At 43.0% G+C, this 23,639-nt stretch overlaps 1 protein-coding gene across 2 annotated transcripts in view; it reads left to right on the top strand.

Annotated features, from left to right (window-relative positions):
- The window catches only part of LOC138744748 (anoctamin-10-like), a 43,500-nt gene extending 27,234 nt beyond the window's left edge, over positions 1-16,266 (top strand). The window contains exons 12-13 of one of the 2 annotated variants that reach the window (XM_069901352.1): positions 3,309-3,423; positions 12,748-16,266. In XM_069901352.1, coding sequence (XP_069757453.1) covers positions 3,309-3,416 — 108 coding nt within the window. In that variant the 3' untranslated portion in view covers positions 3,417-3,423; positions 12,748-16,266. Of the gene's footprint in view, positions 1-3,308; positions 8,550-12,747 lie in introns of those variants that run through there. The other variant, XM_069901351.1, reaches the window with a different exon arrangement.
- Positions 16,267-23,639: the final 7,373 nt, after the last annotated feature.

The raw sequence follows: 23,639 nt of genomic DNA, 5'->3' as shown, positions 1-23,639 counted from the left end.
GACCTCCATGCAGAATGCTTTCTGTCCACTACTACTCCCTGCTTTCTACAGGCAAGCCAATTCTGAATCCACACAGCCAAGGCTACATGGATCCCATGCTCATGATTTTCTGAATGAGTCTCCCATGGGGGATCTTGTCAAATGCCTTACTAAAATCCATATACACCACATCTACCTTTCTACCTTCATCAATTTATTTTGTAACTTGCTCAAAAAACTTAGTTAAGCTTGTGATACATGACCTTTCCCTCAGAAAGCCATGCTGACTATCCCTGAGAAGACTGTACTTCTCTAAATGTTCAAAATCCTGTCTTTAAGAATCCTCTCCATTAGTTTGCCCACCACTGATGCAAGACTCACTGGTCTCTAATTCCATGTATTCTCCCTGTAACCTTTTTTTAAACAAGGGGAGCACATTTGCCATTCTCCAATCCAATGGCACATCCCCTGTGGCCAAAGAGGATGCAAAGATCATTGCTAATGTCCCAGCAATATCTTCCCAAAGTAACCTGGGGTGTATCTTATCTGGTCCCGGGGACTTATTCATCCTAATGTTTTAAGAAGATCCAACAATTCCTCTTTCTTAATCGCAACATGGTCCAGCATATATTCTGATCTCACCCTGACCAAGGTCCTTTTCTCTTGTGAAGTACATTGTTCATTTAGGACCTCCCCAACCTTCCCCGCCTCCAGGCTCATGTTTCCTCCTTTATCCTTAAGCAGCTCTACCTTCACATTCATCATCCTTCTGTTCTTCACGTATGCATAGAATGCCTTAGGGTTTTCCTTAATCCTACATGCTAAGGCCTTCTCATGCCCCCTTCAAGCTCTCCTTAGTCTTTTCTTAAGTTCCTTCCTGACTACTGTATAATTCTCATAAGCCCTTCCTGTTTTCTGCTTCCTAAATCTGATGCTATTTTCCTTTTTCCTCTTAACCAGCTACCTCACCCATTTTGTTAACCACGGTTCCCTTTTCCTACCATCTTTTCTCTGTTTCAGTGGGACGAACCTATCACAAACTTCACGCACATGGTCCCTAAAAACGTCTGCGCTTTCTCCTGAGGACATCTGTTCCCAATTTACTCCTTCCTCATCCCATCATAATTAGCCCCTCCCCATGTAAAACACCATTTTGTCTGCTTATATCCTTGTCCATAGCTATGCTAAAGCTCAAGGTCACAACCACTGAAATGCTCCCCCATTGAGGGGCTTGCCACCTGACCAGGTTTATTACCCAGCATTAGATCCAGTATGGCCTCTCCTCTCATTGGCTGGTCCACATACTGTGTCAGGGATCCTTCTTATATACATGAAAATTTCTGCCCCATTTATCCCTCTTACAGTAAGGAGGTGCCAGTCAATATTAGGGAAGTTGAAGTCTCCCATGACAACAACCCTGTTGTTCCTGCACCATTCCAAAATCTGCCTGCTTATCTGTTGAGGGCTCTTTGGGAGTCTGTGGGCTGTTCCCAGTACAGTGATTTCCCCTTTCTATTTCTGACTTCCACTCACACTGACTCAGTTGACAGTCCCTCCACAGCACCCTCCCATTCTGCAGCTGTGATACTATCCCTAATCAGTAATGGTAACCCCACCACCACCCCCCATCCCTTTTATAGCATCTAAACCCCCGGTACCAGCATCAGCCAATCCTGTCCTTGCATTTTTACATAATTCCACGTACTGATCCATGCTCCGTTCATCTCCTTTATTCCAAAGATTCCTTGCATTAAAATAGACACACTCCAAACCATCCACTGGCTACATTTATGCTTCTTCCCCTCCCTGACCTTCCTCACAAACCCACAAAACATTGCATCATCCTTTCCACCTACTGCTCTATGCTCTGCACTCACATTCTGGATCCCATTCCTGCCGTCAAACTAGTTTAAACTCTCCCCAACAGTTCCGCAAACCTGTCCACCAGGATATTGGTGCCTCTCCAGTTCAGGTGCAGCTTGTCCTTTTTTGTGCAGGTCAGATCTTGCCTAGAAGAGATCCCAATCATCCACAAATCTGAACCCCTGCCCCCTGCACCAATCATCACATGCATTCAACTTCCTGTACCTACCTTCATTGGCGTGTGCCACTGGCAGCAAACCTGAGATTACCACCCTGAGGTTGTGCTTCCAGCATCCTCCCTAACTCCCTATATTCCCTCTTTAGCACCTCATCTCTACTTCTATCTATATCATTGCTACCAACATGGACCATGACATCTGATTGCTCACCCTCCCACTTTAGAATGTTGTGGACTTGATCAGAGACATCTCTGACCCTGGCACCTGGGAGGCAACCTATCACCTGGGACCCTTGATCTTGTTCACAAAACTCCTATCTTTTTGCCTAACCAACGAATCTCCAATGATTGTAGCTCTCCTCTTCTCCCCCTTCCCTTCTGAGTCAAAGGGCCACACTCTGTGCCAAACCTGCCCACTCTGACTTGTCCTTCATGGACCGTTTCCCCACCCCACACAACATAACCAAAATGCTATTCTTATTGTTGAGCCACAGGGGTGCTCAGCACTGTCAGCTTATTCCCCTTTTAGATGTGACCATCTCCCAGTAGTTCCTATCACCTCTTCTGCATCCCGAATGATCCGGAGTTCATCCAGCTTCAGTTCCCTATCTCAGTCTGTAAGGAGCTGCAGCTGGATGCATCTCTTGCAGGTGTAGTCATCGGGGACAATTGTGCTCTCCCAGATTTTCCACATTCTGCATTCGGAGCATTCTACTGCCTTAGTTGTCGTCCCATTATCTATTCTTTGCTACTGAGCAAAAATGCTACCTGCCCTTACCTGTTGTATGTCCTCAGTCTCTACTCACTGAAGGATCTTGAGCCAAAGCCTCAATCCTACACTGGCCACTCCCCTTGAGCTTTTCTTCTTTTATTGGCTACAGCTAATTGGCCCATGGAGGGATTGAAAAGAGCACCTCCCTCTCTCGCGGCTTTTTAAATGCTTCTCCGCTCCTGCACGGCCCACTCTTGCAGAATAAGAAATCTTTTTCTTCTTTCAAGGGACACACTGAAACCTATTTCTTCGACAAAACATTTGATTGCCTCTCCTGGCATCTCCTTTTGATTTAGCATCTTTCAGGACACTTTGTGTTCGTTGGAAATGGCACTTGTGGCTCTGGTTTTATTGCTATTTCCCTCTCAGCCCATCCTGTTTGCCCTCTCCTGGTAAATGTTCCTCACCTGGGGTGCTGAATTAGAGGGTATCATGTGTCGGACTGAGAAACCACCCACTTAAAATCCTGCAAATCTCTCTCAGAATGTAAACAGCATTGTTTTCTTCTTTCTGCAGTTGTTTGAAGCAGATGAAGGCTTTTGTAGGGCAACGGAGGAGAAAGAGAAAGAACTCATGTGGTCTGATTCTGCTGAGAACTCTGTGGATGTGAACGACAGGAGCTAAACTTACTGTAAGCAAATTAACACATGATGGGGAACAGTACACAGCAAACTGAACACAAAGGTTTCACCTCAACAACCAGCGCTGTTCCCTCAATGTTCATTTTCAATTTCTGCCATTGTTCCTTTTTTGTTGCTTCATAATTCTTCAATATATGCAAAAATATATTGATGGAGCACAGTTGATTAAACCACATCCCACTGCTGAAACCATGGCTTCTAATAGAATTTCTTGCCACGTATTTTGATTAAGGCAGTAACTTTTCACAGCTAATTGTCCAAAACACATGGTAAGAAAACACAAGGAAGCTGAGAACAGTAGCCCCCTTCAAAAATACGAGCAATGTTATTACAACGCCAGCAATTGGGACCAGGGTTCGAATCCAGTGCCATCTGGAGTTTATATGTTCTCTCTGTGTATGCATGGGTTTCCTCTGGGCGCTCTGGTTTCCTCCCACCCTTCAAAATGTACTGGGAGTCATAAGTCATTGGGTGGCACAGGCTCGTGGGCTGAAAGGGCCTGTTACTGTGCTGTATGTCTACATTTAAAATTCATTATTCTTGAAGGTCCGGCCTTGCAGTTGCTGTGTTTGATATGCTCCTTCTCTTTATTTTTGAAAGCTTTGTTCACAGCCTTGATTCATCTGGAGTAGCTCTCATACAAGTGGGGAAGTTAAGATAGAGACCTCAAATTGACAATGCTTTGGGGTGATGTGTGGCCCTTTAACCCAGAGGTGGCACTTCCTGACAGTCGCATATACTTGACGAAGGGCCCAGGGCTGAAACGTTGATCACCCTTTCATTCCTCTGGGTGCTGCGTCACCTGCTGAATTTCTCCAGCACATGCGCACTTGAGCCCAGCGTCCGTAGATTTTTTTGTTTAATTCCAATCACCCAATGATGTTTTATTAACAGACACGTGAAACTGCAGATGCTAGAATCTGAACAACAACAAAAAATCTGCTGGAGGAATTCAGTGGGTCGAGCAACATCAATGGGAGAAAAAGAACGGTCAATGTTCAGGTTGGAATCCTTCATCAAAGCATGTCATTCACCCGATTTGAGAAATGGTGACCATTCTTTTTCTCTCACTGATGCTACTTGGCCCACTGAATTCCCCCAGCAGAGTGCATTTGTGCTTCATTCCGTAGTTGTGCTACATGCTCTCCAGAATAGAGTGGACCTGAATTAGAGGGTAGAGACTGAAGATAAATTAGTGGAAGGATTCAAAGGGGAGGTGGGGAGAAAAGGCTTCTTGCTCAGTAGATGGTGATGGGGTGGATCTACCTTCCTGAGAGGATGGGGGAGGCAGAACCTTTCCTGGACTGAATGAGGATTTGATGAAGTATAATGTCTGAGGGTCCATGTCCCAGCTGGGAAGCAGAAATAACCAAAAGCCCATTCTTTGATAGACTAGGCATAATGGGCTGAGTGCCCTCCTTCTGTTCCATGAAGCCACCTAATTCATTGCTTCTGTGCTTAATGAACAGTTGTATTCCTTACTTTGTGCCAACCCAATTGGTAGTCTTATTTTTTTTAATTTAGAGATACAGTCCAGTAACAAGAGCTTGTGCTGCACAATAACACCCAAGTGACCTACTAATCCCGAACGTCTTAGGAATGTGGGAGGAAACTGGAGCACTGGAAGAAGCCCATGCAGGACATGGGGAGAACGTACAAACTCCTTAAACAACACCAGATTCAAACCCAGGTCACTGGTGCCATAATGGCATTGTGGTAATCGCCACACTAGCTGTGCCACCTCCCTCTATTACTGGTATTTTCTTGTGGAACATCACCATCTTTTCAACAGTGAAACCAGCCAATACACAAGTGACCAACATTCTGTCCATATTGATGATCATCATTGCCATCAATTGTACTTCCCGATTTTTAAACCGTTTCACCCAGAAATTCTATTGTACAATTCCAGTGAATTAGTATTCAAAAGCAAAATCAGTACAGTGATGTTGAAAACTGGCTTAACCATGAGTACCACAATTTGCAGTCATTTCCAGGTGTCTAAATGCCTCAGCGGAAATTGGGACCCCAACAATTTTGGCAAGGTTTTCATCATATGTGCTCTCCTATTGCTTGTCGACATGAAATTCCTCTAAATTCTGCCAAATAGGGAAATTCCCAATTTTCATCTCCGACCAAATTTCCATTGACTCTGTTCATGGCTAGTCTCAGCTGCTGCACCTCAGTATTACAGCTTTTTCAATTCTCCTGAACCCTCAGGAACAGGCAGTGGGATTTGATAGAATCACATCCTCTCCCAAAGAACAGACATTTACACTTTACAGCTGCCTCCCAACCATCACTGCCTTACTCGAATTCTGGAGGGTGCCTGTAGCCCTGTTGAGGCCACTGCTTTTCACCAACAATCCAGGACTCGGGTCCTCCAGACACCCATTGATATTCACCACCTCCCCCTGCACCATAAACATGGCCACACAATCCTTAAGCATCAACACTCGCCGTAGCTGGAGGAATGCAGATGCTATTATGGTACATCTCAGACAATTGGATGCTGCAGCTCAAATCTAAATGCTGGTAGCCATGAAAATGTACAAGATAGCAATAGAATACACTGTGCTAAAACTGAGTACCCAGGATTACACAGGCAATGGTATTCCGTAACACATGATGGGGAACAGTACACAGCAAACTGAACACAAAGGTTTCATCTTCCGTTGAAGATCTTTCTGTTTATGGGACATAAATAAACCTCCAGGCGGACACTTGGTGCTGATTTAATGACATTAAAACACAATTGAACAATTCCTAAACCTTTGTCTTTCATAAATACTCACCGTCAAGGAGCTAAAGTGAGGACTTCCATTCATTGTAAATAGTCTTCTCTACATGGAAATTGTGAAGCGAATCAACTGCACACAGGAGGAAATAATGTTAGCAGGCATGTTACATTGAAATACTGAATGAAATGAGAAAAGTTATTACCCCATTACAGCTTTGAATGCAGCCCACTTTATGATGTGTAAGTTGTTTCTATATTACTTCTGCTGAACTCTTGCATTTTAGGTGAAGGAGGCACAGAATTTTATTAAAATAAAACACTAATTAAGAAAAGCCACTCAGTCCTCTGAGTGGACCAAGTGATGGCTCATTAGGACAATATTTTTGACCTCTGCAACACTTCAGGGCCCAACCAACACAAGAACAGCAAAATTTTAGCCTGTCTCCTTTGCATTCCCGAGCCACCCACCTTCCCCGATTAATTCTTAGTTTCCTCTCCCGTCCTCCAATCCATGTCCAGTTATGGCCTGTGCTACTCCTTCTGCCCTTTCCTTCCCTTCCTCTGCCCCCAGCCTTTCCATTCAGGCACGTGCCTGCCTTTTGCTCATACCTTGAAGAAGGTCTCAGGCCAGAAATTTTGGTTATTTTTCTTCTCCAGTGTGCGACTTGCTGAGTTACTCCAACACTTTTGTTTTACTACAATCACAGCATCTGCAGACTTTTGTGTTGCACATCAAAACATAGGGACTTTTGTAGGCCTCATGCCTGCCCTGCCATTCACCATGACTGTGGTTGATCAATGCTGGCTTCAACTCCCCTTAAAGGGCCAGTTCTCCACAGCCCTTAATACATTTATTCTTGATTTTAACTGTTAGAGAGATCATAATGAGAATATGCTCAAATTTCCCAGAAGTGTTAGCTTAAAGAAACCCTTACTGCCAGTAAGGCGGGCCTGCAAAGTGACCTTCAAAAACTCCAGGAGACCAACATTTTATCAGCAATTGCCTCACTGTAGACTTCCTAGGATAAAGGAACATTGTAAATTCATCTCTCCTGAATACCAAAAGAGCAAAAGATAAGCAAATATTTCAAATATTGAATTGCAAATGTTAAATGCTCTGATGAGATCTGTTCACCCGTGCAGTCAAGGTGGATCCCTCTTGACTAGTATTATAACTGTGAATGTTGTTAGTGTAAAGCCCTGCTCAATGGGAAATTGCTGAACCAAAGACCAGCAAAGCATGACGCCTTCAGCTCTATCCTCATCCTATTTCAGAACTCTACAATTAAAATCGTGCATAGAAAATTATTCTTTCTTCATTCAGCATAAAGAAAACATTGTAAGGAAATAAGAGATATACAAATAAAATTGACAGATTTCATTCCAAATTATTTGTCCATCTAATCTCACAACCACTATGCCCTCCTATCTCTGCTACATTATGAGCAATTCGAAGGAAGGTTGTTTCTGCACAAATAACACTTCGGGTGCCTTTGTCTGCTGCCGTCTAAATGCAAATTGTGTTCCATGCACATAACTGACTGACTGATGCACCCATTTCATGCAAAGGCAACACATCACAGATGAACAGATGAGGGAAGTAGTTGCCAGCAGTAAATATATATAAATACATCCAATCAAATTTCAGTGTTAGCTGGCAACAATAAGAAGCAGAGATAATCAAATTGATCTGCACTTTTCAAACCATCATTGTAGAAATGAACCAAGCTAAGACATGGATTTTCAAACACAGTTGGACACATTACAAAAGGGCGAAAAATGAGAAGAGAATATTCCTCTAAAAAGCAACAAAATTGACTTGATGCCACGGAAAAGAAACCGATTGTCTGGAGCAGAAGATCAAATCATATTTCCCATTAGTTATGGGTTTCTAAAATATATTTTTGCATCTTAATTTGCCAGAAATGTGGAATCTATGTAAAGAACAGGACAAACATCTGTCTTTATCTCAACCCACTGGATAGAGAGAGTCCAAGGAAATGTTGAGTCAGTAAATCCAACAGGTGCAAAGGAAGAGGAATTAAAATATTTGTTTGTTTTTTTAATTTTAATTTTATTTTTCATACTATGAACCATATCAATCAAAATACATTTCCCTCTTAAATATACACAGTGGCATTTCTCCCCTTTTTTTCCCCCTCCTTCCCACCCCCCTCCAAACCCATTAAACGTTCAACATAATACAATAAAACCATTAAACAATGTCATCACACAATGAAAATAAACAAGAAAACTGTGGCATCTACTTTTACACACTGGTTCAGGTAAATACAATATTTGTTGATCCCACTTTAAGATTGCCTTTAATTTGCCACAAAAAGTAGAAGCTGCCAGGAAATGTCTGCATTTGTAATGAAAACCACTGCAAGAAATGCTGCTTTTCACAATTCAAGTTGTTTTGTAAATAAACTACTGTATTTTGGTTTATTAATTTAAATTCCTTTACTATCTGGCATTTGCATTGAAGAATGGGAAAAGAACAGGAAGAATAAATAGTGATCCTTTAACTGTAAGTTGAAAGAACAAGTATCAACCAGGTTAAGCAATTAAAGTATGGAATAGACCATAAGACATAGGAACAGAAATAGGCCATTCAGCCCATTAAGTCAGCCACGCCATTTAATCCATTTTCCACATTCAGTCCCATTGCTCGGCCTTCTCCCCATAATGTCCGGGCTAATCAAGAACCTGTCAATCTGCCCTAAATTCACCCAATGACCTGGCCTCCACAACCACCTGTGGCAACAAATTCCACAGATTCACCACCCTCCAGCTAAAGAAATTCCTCCACATCTCTGATCTGTGAACATCCTTCAATCAATCCTGAAGTTATGCCCTCTTGTCCTGGACTCTCCTACCAAGGGAAACACCATTTCTACATCTATGCCATTCAACATTTGAAATGTTCCAATGAGATTCAAGTCAAGTTCATTGTCATCTGATTGCTCAAGTTCAAACAGTGCATAACATGGAGATACATAACCAGACTTAGCACACATACAGACAAACAATACATATGCAGGACAAGTAATTAATCCATACAAATAAATAAATAAATAAATTTTGTTTTCTACATACGATAGTTTTGGATGGTTAGTGTCAGCAGTTTCTTTAGATATTCAGCATTCCCAGTGCCCGTGGGAAGAAGCTGTTCCTCAGCCTGGTGGGGCTGCCCCTGATCCTCCTGTATCTCTTCCCCAATGGGAGCAGCAGAAAGATGCTGCATGCAGGGTGAAAGGGGTCTTCCATGATTTGATGTGCCTTTTCAGACAACGATCCAGTAGATCATATCGATGATGGGCGGGGGAGGTGGGGTGGTGGGGGGAGGTGGAGGGAGACTCCAGTGATCCTCTCTTCCACTCTTATGGTTTTGTGGATTGACCTATGACCTATTTCTCTGCAGCAACCGTACCACATTTTGATATGATTCCCTGTTCATTCTCCTAAATTCCAATGAGTACAAGCCAAGAGCTGTCAAATGCTCCTCATATGATAGCCCTTTCATTCCAAGGATCATCCTTGTGAACCTCTTCTGAGCCCTCTCTAATGTCAGCGTATCCTTTCTTAAACAAGGAGTTCACAATGCTCCAATGCCTTATAAAGCCTCAACATCACACCACTGCTCTGATATTCCATTCCTCTTGAAACAAATGCCAGCATTGCATTTGCTTTCACAAAAAAAATGGAAGAACATCACAGTTAAAACAAGTAATAATTCACCCGTTTTCATTTGAAATAAAATGGAATGTTCACTTTGTATCCAGTCCTGAAGTTGTAGCACATCTCACCCTCCTGCTCAATGGTGCAGACTATACTTTGATAACCTGCTATCAAAGTAAAAAATAAAACTTGATCAACATGTATAAAAACCTGAGAGGTTTTGACCTGGTGGTTGTGGAGGGGATATTTTCTCTTCTGTGAGAATCTGGATTTAGGGATCATAGTGATTTTTTTTCATTCAAAGATTTTCTCGTTTTCATCCATAACTTTCTGACCTGTAGATTACCTGCATATGCAGGGTTTGGAGAAGATTACAAGGTAGAAACTCCTGTCTGGGGTTCAAAGGATACAAGGTTTGTGGGAGGCCACCTCCCTATCCAAAAAGAGCTACCTCAAGGCAGGAAGTTGTTGCGGAGATATCTGAGAGGACACATGCCTACTTTATGAATGCCAGTGTTTTTTGGGACCAACTATATTGCAGGCAACTGCCAGTCCCGGCCTGAGAAATCACTTCCAATCTCTGGCAGCATTACCTCTTCCTCGAGGGGTAAGGAATCTCTCCTCTCCACTGCCAGTTTGGTAACCACAGCTGCCAACCAGAGCGGGATTTGATTGCTGGGGGCCTCACACCAGGTTGCAGGCTGTTGGTGAGTGGCTTCTAGGAACAAGGCACCGGAACTGGGATTTGTGGTCTGTGAGGGATGCCTGGAGCTTGAGTTCACTGCTGGAATAGACATGAGATGGTATAACTTTGGAGATTATAGGGGAGCAGGAAGTGGCAGCATGAGTGCAGTTGGTGAGATCCACGGGCATGTGATTATTCAGAAAGGACACTCTTTGGCTTCTCATCTTGATAATGATGCTTAGCTAGTGTCTGCAATCTCAGGTCAAAGGACTTAGAAACTCTTTTTGTGTGCATTTTTGTGTATATGAAATAAATTGAATCTTGAATCTTTTTAAATCATTTGTGGCCATGCATGGCCTTCTGTGCCATAGAGACAGAGGGTCATATAACCTATTGGGTGATGCTACAATCCAACAACAAGTACCCCAAAAGGTGAGCACAAGATTGATGGAGGGAGAGATGAAATCTGAAAAGTCTAAATTGATGAAGGGCAGTTGGTGATGACTGTGGTCAAGGTTAACGATGAAGTTGGTAGATAGCTTTATAATGCATTCACAAACATTGACCACTCACTAACTTGCTGAGAAGCAACATATTGGACCCAATGTCCATGTACATTGATTCATGTGCAATAATTGTCAGGGGCTGGAAGAGTAATGAGACTTGGGCAGGGTTCAAGTTAAGTTAAGTTACCTTTATTTATCGCTCATACCATGCTTGCACGTAACGACAGGATAGCATTTCTCCAGGACCACAGAGCATATTTACATAAATATGTTAGAATTGAAGTTAAACATATTGAAATATTAAACTATTAAGAAGTATACAGTAGAAGTCCACAGTGCTATCCAGAGGAGATTTAACAGAATGGTATCAGGGTGATCATCTTTGTTGGGGAGTGGGGGGTGACCAGGGATAAGAATCACAGCTTCTCCAAAGTAATGAAAAATAAATGGGGGTTTATTATGCAGTTTCCAATTGGGAGCATTTGCAAAGGTGCATCTGGAAAAGCATCCATGACTGGTCAAGAATAGAAGGCTGGATTTCAGACCATAGCGAAAGAGTTCAGAGGGAGATAAAGTTATGAAGAGGAATGAAATTAGGATGTTACTTGTTATTATCTGGAATGGCAGTGAGGGAGATCTAATAGCAATAGCAACAGGAGGAGGAGGATTACCTGGGCAGGGCTTTTAAATCACTGGCATAATGGGCTGAATGGTCTCCTGTAGTATATGATTCTATGAAATACCTTTCAACAGTTCCTTCCACATTTGCAGCCCCACTGAATAATTCAGTGTCAGTGAGGTACAAAAGACTGTTTTTTTTTTTGCAGCTGTTTAATGATGGAAAATGTATTTACGGTCCGAAAACTGCAAATACACTGTGCAGTCAGATTTAATAATAGATAATTCCAGACAATAAGAGCCTGCTCCCTCCACCAGCACAGCAACTGTCAGGATACTCAATCAATCAACTGTCAATCAAGACAAACTAATGAATGAAAACTGCATGAGAATTTTACACTATCAGGCAAGGAATGCTCAGTTTGGTTATTTCAAGGAATAATGCAAATGGTATGATCTTACCTGTAATCTCTCTTCCATTGTTCTGGAGATCTGGAATGACTCAGGGGATTTATTATGTTAATCAGTCCTAAATATACTGATGCATGAGAGTGATTCAAATCATAGAAATTTTTAGCACCGAAGGCATCCATTTAAGCTGCAGCTCTAAATCCCTATTGGAGCCATCTGCTTTAATCCCAGTTTACTTTCTCCAGATCCTACATTTCTTTTTCTTCAAATTATTATCTTCTCTCTTAAATGTCATGATCATGTTTTGGTCAGAAGCTAATGGATTCTGCATTCAGTAACTCTGCCTGCAGAGGTCTCATCTGTGTTAAGTACCAATCCTAAATTTATGACCCATTTTTCCAATCTATTCAGTAAATGGGTATAACCTTTTATGACTTCCTTTTTTCTACTTCACTCGAACTTGAATGTTCAGGTCTCTAACCTTTCTGCTGCAAGTCTAACTGAATTTCCATTGCAAGTTTTTTCTGTAGTTTGAAAATCTTTCTCCTTTGGCTTTTGTTTTTACACTGAAAGAGTGAAATTTTCTGAATAAAATGTGCAAACTTAACTCCGGTGTGTCCTGATGCGGTCGTTTATACAGCAGGCACTTTTACACACCCTTCCTGTGTTGCAGAATATGTCGGAGGACAAACGCGGGTGGATCCTCTGACAAACATGGGCCGCTGTCACCGCAGACGTACAACATTTGTCCGACAGCCAGCATCACGAATTGGACATCGTAGTGATGTCACAATGTTGCAACCAAAGGATCCTCAGGAAAGAAGAGGAAATGGGGCACCAGAATTTCGGACTGTTGTGAAGGTGGTAACTATTTTGTTTAGCTTTATGAGAACTAACCAGAATGTCCTGCATGCCTTCATGGCATTGCCATTGCGAGCTGAACACATCATCGCACGTCAGAGAATGTCACCTGGAATGTTGTATTAATTAGGAATTTCATTAAAAATTCCATCCCGGCATTTTTACACTAACTGCCACCATAGCAGAAATTTTCCTGAAATGTGATGCTGTTCAGTGACTGTAAAAATACAAATTGACAGTGAGTTAAATTGCCATCAGGGCACCAGTTGTGGTAAGTACTTGACTCTACATTGTTGCTACTGATTTTCACTTCCAGATAACAGCTTCTTCACTGACAACTGGGGCATTCAAAGAGCATGAGATTAAGGCCTAAAAGATTATGGGGTTTAAATCCTTTCCAGTGAGTGAAGCACAAAAATCTACACAGACATCCCAATGCATTACTGAGGGAGTGGAACACTACCACAGGTCTCAATTTTCCTTAAACATTAAACCAAGACCCCTATTACACTTCAGGTGAATGCTACTGAACTCAGAGCACTATTTCAAAATAAAGCAGAACAGTGGTTAGGGGAATCTTTATGTTTCTTTGGGTGGGGGGAGTAGCGGTTACTTTTTTACCCCTTGTGACGGATTATGTTATATTTTATATTATGTATAGATACGTTTTTGGAAGATGGATTGCGGGGTTTTTAGTTAGGTCATACACAGATCCAAACACTTCAAAACAGATCTCATTTAAAGTTCAAGAGCTTGGCTCAAGCCAGACAGTCCAGGCTCTGAGTGCCTTTGCAAAACTTTGAAGATTGCCTATAGAGACTTCACAAGTAGGTGTTAATTGGATACGCTGTGAAGTAATGGATTATTGTTTTGGAAAGCAACAGATGAATGGACTTGGAAGATTGGGTCCGGTGCCACAGTCTGAGTGCAGTTTGTGTTCTAAGAGGGTCATGTAGTTTTCTCTGAGAGAGAGAGAGAGAATTCTACAGAACTACAGTTCAGCAGCGGCAGCTGGGACTGGAACAAGACAAGCTGTCAAGCTTGTGGAAAAACTCCATTTTGAAGACGGATTGTGAGTTCTTAGTTCAGCCTGTTCAAAACTCTTGTGGTCTATACAAGAGGAGATGGCTGGCTGTGTGGTGTTTCACTTGAAATAAGAGAAACAAAAAAGAACTCTGTGATGACCTGAAAGAAAGAGGTTATCATCTGTAAAACTCTGATGGGGCAAGTTTCTTTGGCAAGACACTGAAGTGACTGATCGGAAGGAATCAGTTTGTGTCTAACGAGCAACAAAACTCTCTGAAAACCAACAAGAACCTTCCTGAGCAGTAACCATTTACCTTTCCAAAGCCTGGTGAAGATTCATAAATGTTAAATTCTGTGCACAGTATAAGAATTGCCTGATATCAATGAACTTGGGGAGTGAGAAGTGAAATTGGATTGTGAATCAAAGAACTTTTCTGAACTTACACACACATTACATACATGTACGTACTGCAGGACCCCACAATCAGACACATTTTTCCTTCTCCTCCCCTCTCAGCCTTCCGTAGGGACTGCTCCCTCCATGACTCCCTTGGGCCCTCTTCCCTCCCCACCCATTGCTTCCCCCTCCCCACCCTGGCAACTTCCACTGTGGTCATAGGAGGTGTAATACCTGCACCCACACCTCCTCCCTCATCACAGTCTGAGGTCCCAAACAGAACGTTCAGGAGAGACCGGTCGCAAATTAGGAGATCGCTTCGCCCAGCACCTCCTTTCCATCAGCAACAAGTGACCTCCCCATAGCAAACCATTTCAATTCTGAGTTACACTATCAAATTTTTGCCTGTCCATGACCTTTCAAACTACCCCACCCTGACCACCCACTGATTTGAGGAAAACCTCATTTTTTGTCTGGGCACCCTCCAACCCCAAGGCACAAAAATGGACTTCACTGCATTCCACTAATTAGTTTGCCTTTTCCTCCCTCTCTCCCCTTTAACTAGCTATTCCAGTTCCTACTTTCTTTCTTTCTCCACCTCTTTCTCCTCCCCCTTCCTGTGGTCCTCCCCCTTCACCTATCATCTCCCACCCTCACCACTCCCCCCTTCCCCCTTTGTTCAGACATCTCTCATGGTCCCCCACTCCTTGATGAAGGGTTCAAGCCCAAAATGTTGTTGATGTATCTTTACCTTTGCTACATAAAGGTACTGTTTGACCTGCTACTTTATACAACGCCAAATACAACATGGGAGCCACCAAGGCCAGGTCTCACGAGATCTCCTTGTCGCTGTTTTTGGTGAGCTCCGGCACCCAAAAAATTTTCCACTGCACCCCTGCCTGCACCCAGTCCATGACCCTCCATACCTCTCCCATCCATGTACCTGTCCAAACATTTAAATGTTAAAATGGAGCCAGCATTCAACACCTCGTTCCACACTCCCACCACTTTCTGTGTAAATAAGTTCCTTCTCACATTCCCCCTCAACTTTTCCCCTTTCACCCTTAACCCATGTCCTCTAGTTTGTATCTCACCTACCCTCAGTGGAAAACACCCATCTACATTTAATGTCTATCCCCCTCTATCAGATCTCCCCTCATTTTTCTACACTCCAGGGAATAAAGTCCTAATCTGTTTAATCTTTCCCTGTTCCTAAAGTTCGGGCAACATCCTAGTAAATTTTCTCTGCACTCTTTCAATCTTATTGATATCTTTCCTTTAGTTAGGTGTCCAAAACTGCACACAATACTTCAAATTTGGGCTCACCAATGTCTCGTATAACTTCACAGCTCCTATACTCAATACTTCAATTTATGAAGGTCAATAGGCCAAAAGCTCTGTCCTCCTATGTAATGTGAAGAGTTGTGGCTGCCATGTGACAGCACTGCTCACTACCTGGTTGATAGACACTCCACTTGCCAATCAAGTTTGGCCTCATTCATCCATTAGTGAGCACCTTGTCGTTGGCTAATTTAAGTTCCTTTATACTTGGCCTTGGCCAATAGCCTTTGTAATCGACTTAACCTTGCTGGCACTGAGCCACTGGCACCCTGTAAATGACTTGGGCTGGACCCCCAGATCTCCAGCCTAGAAAAGGTGCTATGTGTGCTTGGTTCTTTCTCTTTGCCATCTTTAAGGGACCACCCTCCTTCCACTCCAGGACCAGAACTGTGGAATGATGCTGGAGAAATCGTTGGTAAGATGAGCACTGTTAAAGAGTTGGGAGCATTTAATTAGTGTCCCTAGTAGCATCGAGCGTGCCTACACTGAGTCAAGGAGTAACAGGTATCGTATTTTTTTCCCTTGATTGTTGTATTTACCCAGTTTGTTAAGTGTGTATGTATTTTATTTCTGGTGCGATTTTCCCATGTTCATCTATAAATTGTGCGTGTGTTTTATTCCCAGTACAATTTTCCAATGCTCGCTCTAAATTGTGCATGTGTTTTATTCCCAGTATGATTTTCCCATGCTCGCTCTAAATTGTGCATGTGCATTTTATTCCCAGTGGAACTTTCCCACAATCATCTACAAACCATTTTCCCACATTCATCTTTTGTAAATAAAATCATTTACCACAAGATTACTTACTTCTGAGGTCCATCGAATTGGCTTTCCCAATCATAGCAGCCTGTGACGCCACATTCAGGGAATTATGTATCTGTATTCCTAGGTCCCTCTGTTCTACCACATTCACACTTGTCTGCATTAAATTCCATTTGCCATTTTTTAGCCCATTTTTCCAGCTGGTCCAAATCCCTCTGCAAACTTTGAAAACCTTTCTCACTGTCCATGATGCCCTCAATCTTCGTTTCATCTGCAAACTTGCTGATCCAATCATTGATATCTTTGGCTTGGCTTCGCGGACGAAGATATATGGAGGGGTATGTCCACGTCTGCTGCAGGCTCGTTGGTGACTGACAAGTCCGATGCGGGACAGGCAGGCACGGTTGCAGCAGTTGCGAGGGAAAATTGGTTGGTTGGGGTTGGGTGTCATTGATATAGATGACAAACAACAACACTCCCAACACTGATTCCTGAGGCACACCACTAGACACAGGCCACTGTGCTCTTTCAGTTCCAAAGAGTTAATTTTGGTAACCTAATGTTTGGGCGATGTCTCTTACTGTTTTATTCTTGTTGTTCAGCCTCATAATGGCTTCTTTGACTTTCATTGGTCCTCATTTAAAACTACAGATTCTGAAGGTAATCAAAATCTTATAAGCAAGCCTAGCTCTCTTTTACCTGCACCAAGGAAGCAATTAAACATACCTGAGTAATCACAAACACTAAATGTCCCAAACATTATGTTGCCCTGAAATGAGGGAACTATGTATAAAAAGTGCTGCAATTACTGCACGGTCAAACCAAAATATACACAAATAACCTTTTGAATAAAATCTGGAATGTGTACTTTAATCACATATGAATTCTTGGATTTACAAATTTAAAACTGTGGTGCACAGGAGCAAATAAACAAAAGAAGTGTCTTTGTCCCAAACATTATGGAGGGCTCCGTATGAGTACAAATGTTCCTGGTTTATCATTTTTTTGCCACATGTTGAGAAATGGATGTTGCCCCAGTTATGTAAAAACTCTGGCCATCAGGGTGAGATTGAGGTGAAAGAATCATTCTCGTTTGAGGCCCACATAACAGAAACAGGCTCTTCCACCCAAACAGTCTGTGCTAATCCACATTCCCGATCCCTCCTCCAGGGTCAACCACTCAACAGGGATAAGATGACCCCAATCTGCTGGAGGAACTCAGCAGGTCAAGGAGCATCAGAGGCCCCGAATGTCAATGTTTCAAGCCAAACCCCTTCATCGAGACACTTTATGGTTTGAGGTGGGATTTAGAAATGGACGCTTTGTAGATTGGGAGCTCATCTGTACCAGCATGTCAGCAACGTAGTTGAGCCGGTGTTACATTCAGCAACTGATTCTTCACTGGAGATGTCAGGTGCTGATTCTTCACTGGAGATGTCAGGTGCTGATTCTTCACTGGAGATGTCAGGTGCTGATTCTTCACTGGAGATGTCAGGTGCTGATTCTTCACTGGAGATGTCAGGTGCTGATTCTTCACTGGAGATGTCAGGTGTTTTACAGGTTGGGAAGTTATGGAAGTTAGCACCTCTGAAGCAAATAAAATAGCTTTACAAAAATAATGAGAGCAATCAATCAAAGACCCAGTGGACGTGAACACAGAGTACACCAATAATGTACAGAATTAAGAATCTCATCATTAGCCATATGAATGCTTGAGGAAGTGCTTCAAGGCAATAAATCTTTTTTTCTCATGAATGGGATTGCAAACAATCAAGGTTTTTGGCTGTTTCTCATGTGTTATTATTGAAGTATAATGGTTCCTTTTATACTAGATCTGATTGGCAGTAATTAACATGTAGAATATTGCTGAATGCAGCAACACACAATTCATTTCATTTAGTAAAAAGAATGATCCACACATTTAAAGGTAAAAATGCAATAAACTGCCAGATGGCACGGTCGGTGTAGTGGTTAGTGCATTGCTATTACAGCACCAGCGATCGGGACTAGGGTTCGAATCCCCTGTGGTCTATAAGGAGTTTGTAAGATTTCCCTGCATCTGCATGGGTTTTCCTTGGGAACTCCAGTTTCCGCCCACCATTTGAAATATACTAAGGGTTTAGGTTAATTGGGTGTAATTGGGCAGCACAGATACATGGGTTGAAATGGCCTGTTACCGTACTGTATGTCTAAATTTAATTTAATTTTAAAATAACACAAGGAATTGGAAAAAAAAATCTTGTAGCCTTAGGGGAATTTCTGAGCAGAGGCCAGAATTACTTGTTTCACCACTGTATCAGCTGGACTGCAGGCAGGGCAGGAGCTGAGAGCCCCAAACTCAATACCCAAATTGTTCCAGTCCCTTCTGATTAGTGCAAGGCAAGTTCCCCAACAAAATGATACAAAAGCAGGATACAGAAGAACACCCAGAAGGGAAGTGTGGCTAATTCGAGGGAAAACTGTATGCTGAGGTTTATGCAATCAACGAGAAGCATGCCCCAGATAGAATCTGTGACACACCTGAACCTAAATGGACCATTGTGCGCTCTGCATTTAGAACCATGGAACACTACAGCACAGATAATAGGCTTTTCAGTCTTTCTAGTCTGTGCTGAAATATTATTCTGCCAAGTCCCATTAACCTGCACCCTGTTCATAGCCCTTCACGCCCCCCTATCCATGTATCCATCCAAATATTGACCCCACCTACACCACTTCACCTTGCAGCTCATTCCACACTCCCACCACTCTCTGAGTGAAGAAGTTCCCCCTAATATTCCCCTTAAACTTCTCCTCTTTCACCTAACCTCTGTGGAAAAAGCCTACTGGCATTTACTTGATCTTCCTTTCCTTTGGCTTTGGCTTCGTGGACGAAGATTTATGGAGGGGTAATGTTCACGTCAGCTGCAGGCTCGTTTGTGGCTGACAAGTCCGATGTGGGACAGGTAGACACGGTTGCAGCGGTTGCAAGGGAAAATTGGTTGGTTGGGGTTGGGTGTTGGGTTTTCCTCCTTTGTCTTTTGTCAGTGAGGTGGGCTCTGCGGTCTTCTTCAAAGGAGGTTGCTGCCCGCCAAACTGTGAGGTGCCAAGATGCACGGTTTGAGGCGATATCAGCCCACAGGCAGTGGTCAATGTGCTAGGCACCAAGAGATTTCTTTAGGCAGTCCTTGTACCTCTTCTTTGGTGCACCTCTGACACGATGGCCAGTGGAGAGCTCGCCATATAACACGATCTTGGGAAGGCGATGGTCCTCCATTCTGGAGACGTGACCTACCCAGCACAGTTGGATCTTCAGCAGTGTGGATTCGATGCTGTCAGCCTCTGCCATCTCGAGTACTTCAATGTTGGTGATGAAGTCGCTCCAATGAATGTTGAGGATGGGACGGAGACAACGCTGGTGGAAGCATTCTAGGAGCCGTAGGTGATGCCGGTAGAGGACCCATGATTCGGAGCCGAACAGGATACCACTTCAGTTGCCCATTCTGAGCCAGCTCTTCAGCGCTTGATGTCCTGTTTTGCGGAAACTGCCAAAATGTTTGGCCTGGAAGTCAGCCTGAAGAAAACTGAGGTCCTCCATCAGCCAGCTCCCCACCATGACTACCAGCCCCCCCACATCTCCATCGGGCACACAAAATTCAAAACGGTCAACCAGTTTACCTATCTCGGCTGCACCATTTCATCGGATGCAAGGATTGACAACGAGATAGACAACAGACTCGCCAAGGCAAATAGCGCCTTTGGAAGACTACACAAAAGAGTCTGGAAAAACAACCAACTGAAAAACCTCACAAAGATTAGCGTATACAGAGCCGTTGTCATACCCACACTCCTGTTCGGCTCCGAATCATGGGTCCTCTACTGGCATCACTCGATCTATACTTCTCATAATTTTGTATACCTCTATCAACTCTCTCCTAATCTGTTTAACCCTTTCCTTGTAACTCGGGATTTGTACCCAAGTCCTGATTGCTGGTGCTGTAAAGGTGTTGTACTGACCACCATGCCAACCATGCTCCACCACCACCTGTAGACATCTTTGATAGAGGAAAGGGAAACTCCAGTGATCTTCTCACCATTTTAATTACCTTCCGTAGTGACCTCCAAACTGATGCTTTGCACCAACCGTACCGCACTATGATGCAGCCAGCCAGGACACAATTCAGATGGTGGCCAGTAGCCATCTCCTACCCAGCCTCCTTAGGAAGTGTAGGGGCTGGTGCATCGTTCTGACTAATGAGGTGTGGCTGTGGGTCCAGGATGCCAAGGAACTTTGTGCTCCCACTCTCTCTACAACAGAACCATTCATATGTAGTGGGGTGCAGTCCTTCGTCAAGCTGAAGCCCACAGTTATCTCCTATATCTTGTTCATGCAAGAGTGCTGGATGAGATTCCATGGATACTCAGTGACACCGAAGGGATTCTCTTTTGCTTCTCTTTCTTTTATTGTTGGAGCGCTGGGCAATGCTAATGGCGACTCTTTGCCTTTTGGCAGACAAAAGGAAATTTTGTGTATGTTATACTTTTATAATATTTCATGATAATGAAAGGAATCTTGAAGTGCACATGTTTGACCCACAGAGGACCTGTGGAGAAAATCATAAATTCCATGGTGTGGAACCACTATTTTCTTTTCCAGGTTTTTTGTAGAACTTCAATTATATTCATACAAGTATGTATGATTGTTGAGTCTCGAGTAACTTATTCCAGTTACCTTTTTCTTTAAACCCTCTGAAATGATTTCTAGAGTTTCAAAGTTACAATTCTTTCAGGATTCACATCCAGATATCTTCTTCACATAAGACAACTACACCTCTGCAGGGATGTTCAAGCCAGGAATGCCTATAACCTCAGTCGCGCATTTAAACCAACACTTATGTACCTCTCACCAGAAGTACTTCAAGGACCCAGTCATAAACCAGGCTGAATTCCAAAGTCAATTGTAACAATCCCAATGAATGTTTGTGGGACAGCATTAAGTAGAATTACACTGGCATGCCTGATTCAGCAGGAAGAGTAAATCCAACTGAAGAAACTCAGAAGGGCGATGAACAATTCTATTGTGTAGGTCTTCTTACTGATTGCTCCATCTAGCCAAGTTCTGACTACAACTGGGAAGAGTCAGAGAATCATCAGCTCTGGATTGCCTTCCTGCACTTCCACAACTACCTCTGGTCTTCACAATGGATCCTTGTCTTCACCTTCCCACTAACTTCCCTTCCACCATCCAGGAACATGGATTCCGTTTCCTCACAATCTTCCCTTGCAATACCACCACTGCCTCCAATCTGTCAGCTACCCTCGTTAGTGTCCACCACAAACTTTGGTTCCATACCGTCTGTTCCCTTGCAACTACCTCAAACTGAACCAGACCTAATGCTTGGCTTTAAGGTGAGTTTCCAACTATATATCCATGTCATTGGTGAGACTGCCCAATCCCACATTTGTAACTACACCCAATTCTGTAGCTGCTTCCCCGCATCAGCTGCTGAAACTCTCACCCAGGTATGCATTCCCTCTGCTAACATCTATACCACTCACCTGCAGCCCGCCTTCTTTGTTATGCCCTCAGCAGGCTGGAGGCCAGGCAAAGATCTGTACCTTGTACCCAATTCTGCCACACACCATCTTCAACCATCACCCCCAGTATTGGCTGCTTAGCTTCCTAAATATTCTGATGGTTGCTTTTAACTTTCTCCACGAAGCCCACAGAAGGTGGCAATGCAGGTAGACAGGGTGGTGAAGCAGTGCTAGGCAAGCTGGCCTTTATCAGTCAGGGCACAGAGAGCTGGAGCAGTGTCGCCATGTAACAATGGTAGGTTGGTGAGGCCACACCTGGAATATTGTGTGCAGTTCTGGTCATCCAGCTGAAGATGTCATTAAGCTGGAAAGGGTGCAGAGATTATTCATGTGAATGTTACAGGGACAGATAGACTTGAATTAAAAGGAGAGGGTGGATAGGCTGGGACTTTACGCCAGAGAACTTTGGAGGCCAAGAGGGAACCTTATAGTGGTTTATAAAATCATAAGTGGCTTAGATAACTTAAATATTCAGCCTTTTCCCCAGGGCAGGCAAATCTAAAATTGGATGGCATAGCTTTGAGGTGAAAGGGGAAGGATTTAAATGGGATTGGAGAGACACCTTCACACAGAGGAGGGTGGATAAATGGAATTATTTGCCAGAGGAAGTGGCAGAAATTGGGCTAATTGTAATGTTGAAAGGATATTCAGACAGCAACATAGATAGGAGAGGTTTCGACCAAATTGGGTGGAATGCAGGCAAGTGGTACAAGCAAGGGCAGAAGAACCTGTTTCTGTACTTCATGCAATGAGTGCTCCCATCTTTCATCATCTCAGAACTGGCAGCCGTCCCCATTCTCTCTGCGGCTCCTTCTGCCTTCAAGATTCTGCTTCAAACAATCCCATTTGAACAGATTGTGTCTTGTGCATCAAGGAAAGTCCCGTATCCACCTATACAGTATTGTAGGTCCAATTACAAGGCTATGGTTCAGATCCCTGTCTAGAAATCTTAGGCTAGATTTCAAACCAAAATTTCCTCTGCCTTCTCAGGGAGACATTATAGAACCCACAACACTATTTTAAAATAATCCTACATTAATTTTTTCACTTTTAAAATTGTTTTCCCTGAGTGCTTGAGGATATTGTACAGTGGCTACACAGGGATGACGTGAGACAACTAACTTTCTCCCAATATGTTATGCACTTACTTGATTATTGGTTTGAACGGAAGCCAGATAAATGCTAATGTTGTATCCAGGCAACCCCTATGTTACAGCTGTTTGTGTCACAGAAATTCACCATTACAGAATTCACAGATCTCTATCCAGAAATCTGAGATACAGAATAAAATTCAGTTTTAGAGAATTTTTCTTTCAACTCGCATTTTTTGATGCATGCACAAATGATGAAGGCTTGCTAAGAGATGGACTGTTTTCCAGGAATGAATCCCCAAACTCCAGCCTGTTTTGTGGGGTGTAGGGAAGGGAGAGCGGTGGGTCACTTGTTTAATTAAAAATATGAAACAAATTTTGGTAAGATGGCCATTTCAGAATTAGTCGCATCAGACCGAAATGGGCCAAAGTGAAAGGTTTGCAGCCAACGTTCTCTTGAAGATAAAAACCATCTCTTACTGTGTCAGCAACAAAATAGACCATTGAAAA

This window comes from Narcine bancroftii, chromosome 10 (genome assembly GCF_036971445.1).
Source record: "Narcine bancroftii isolate sNarBan1 chromosome 10, sNarBan1.hap1, whole genome shotgun sequence".
NCBI classification, from domain to species: Eukaryota; Metazoa; Chordata; class Chondrichthyes; order Torpediniformes; family Narcinidae; genus Narcine; species Narcine bancroftii.
Note: the sequence above shows the minus strand (reverse complement) of the source record. Positions and strands in the feature narration are given on the sequence as shown.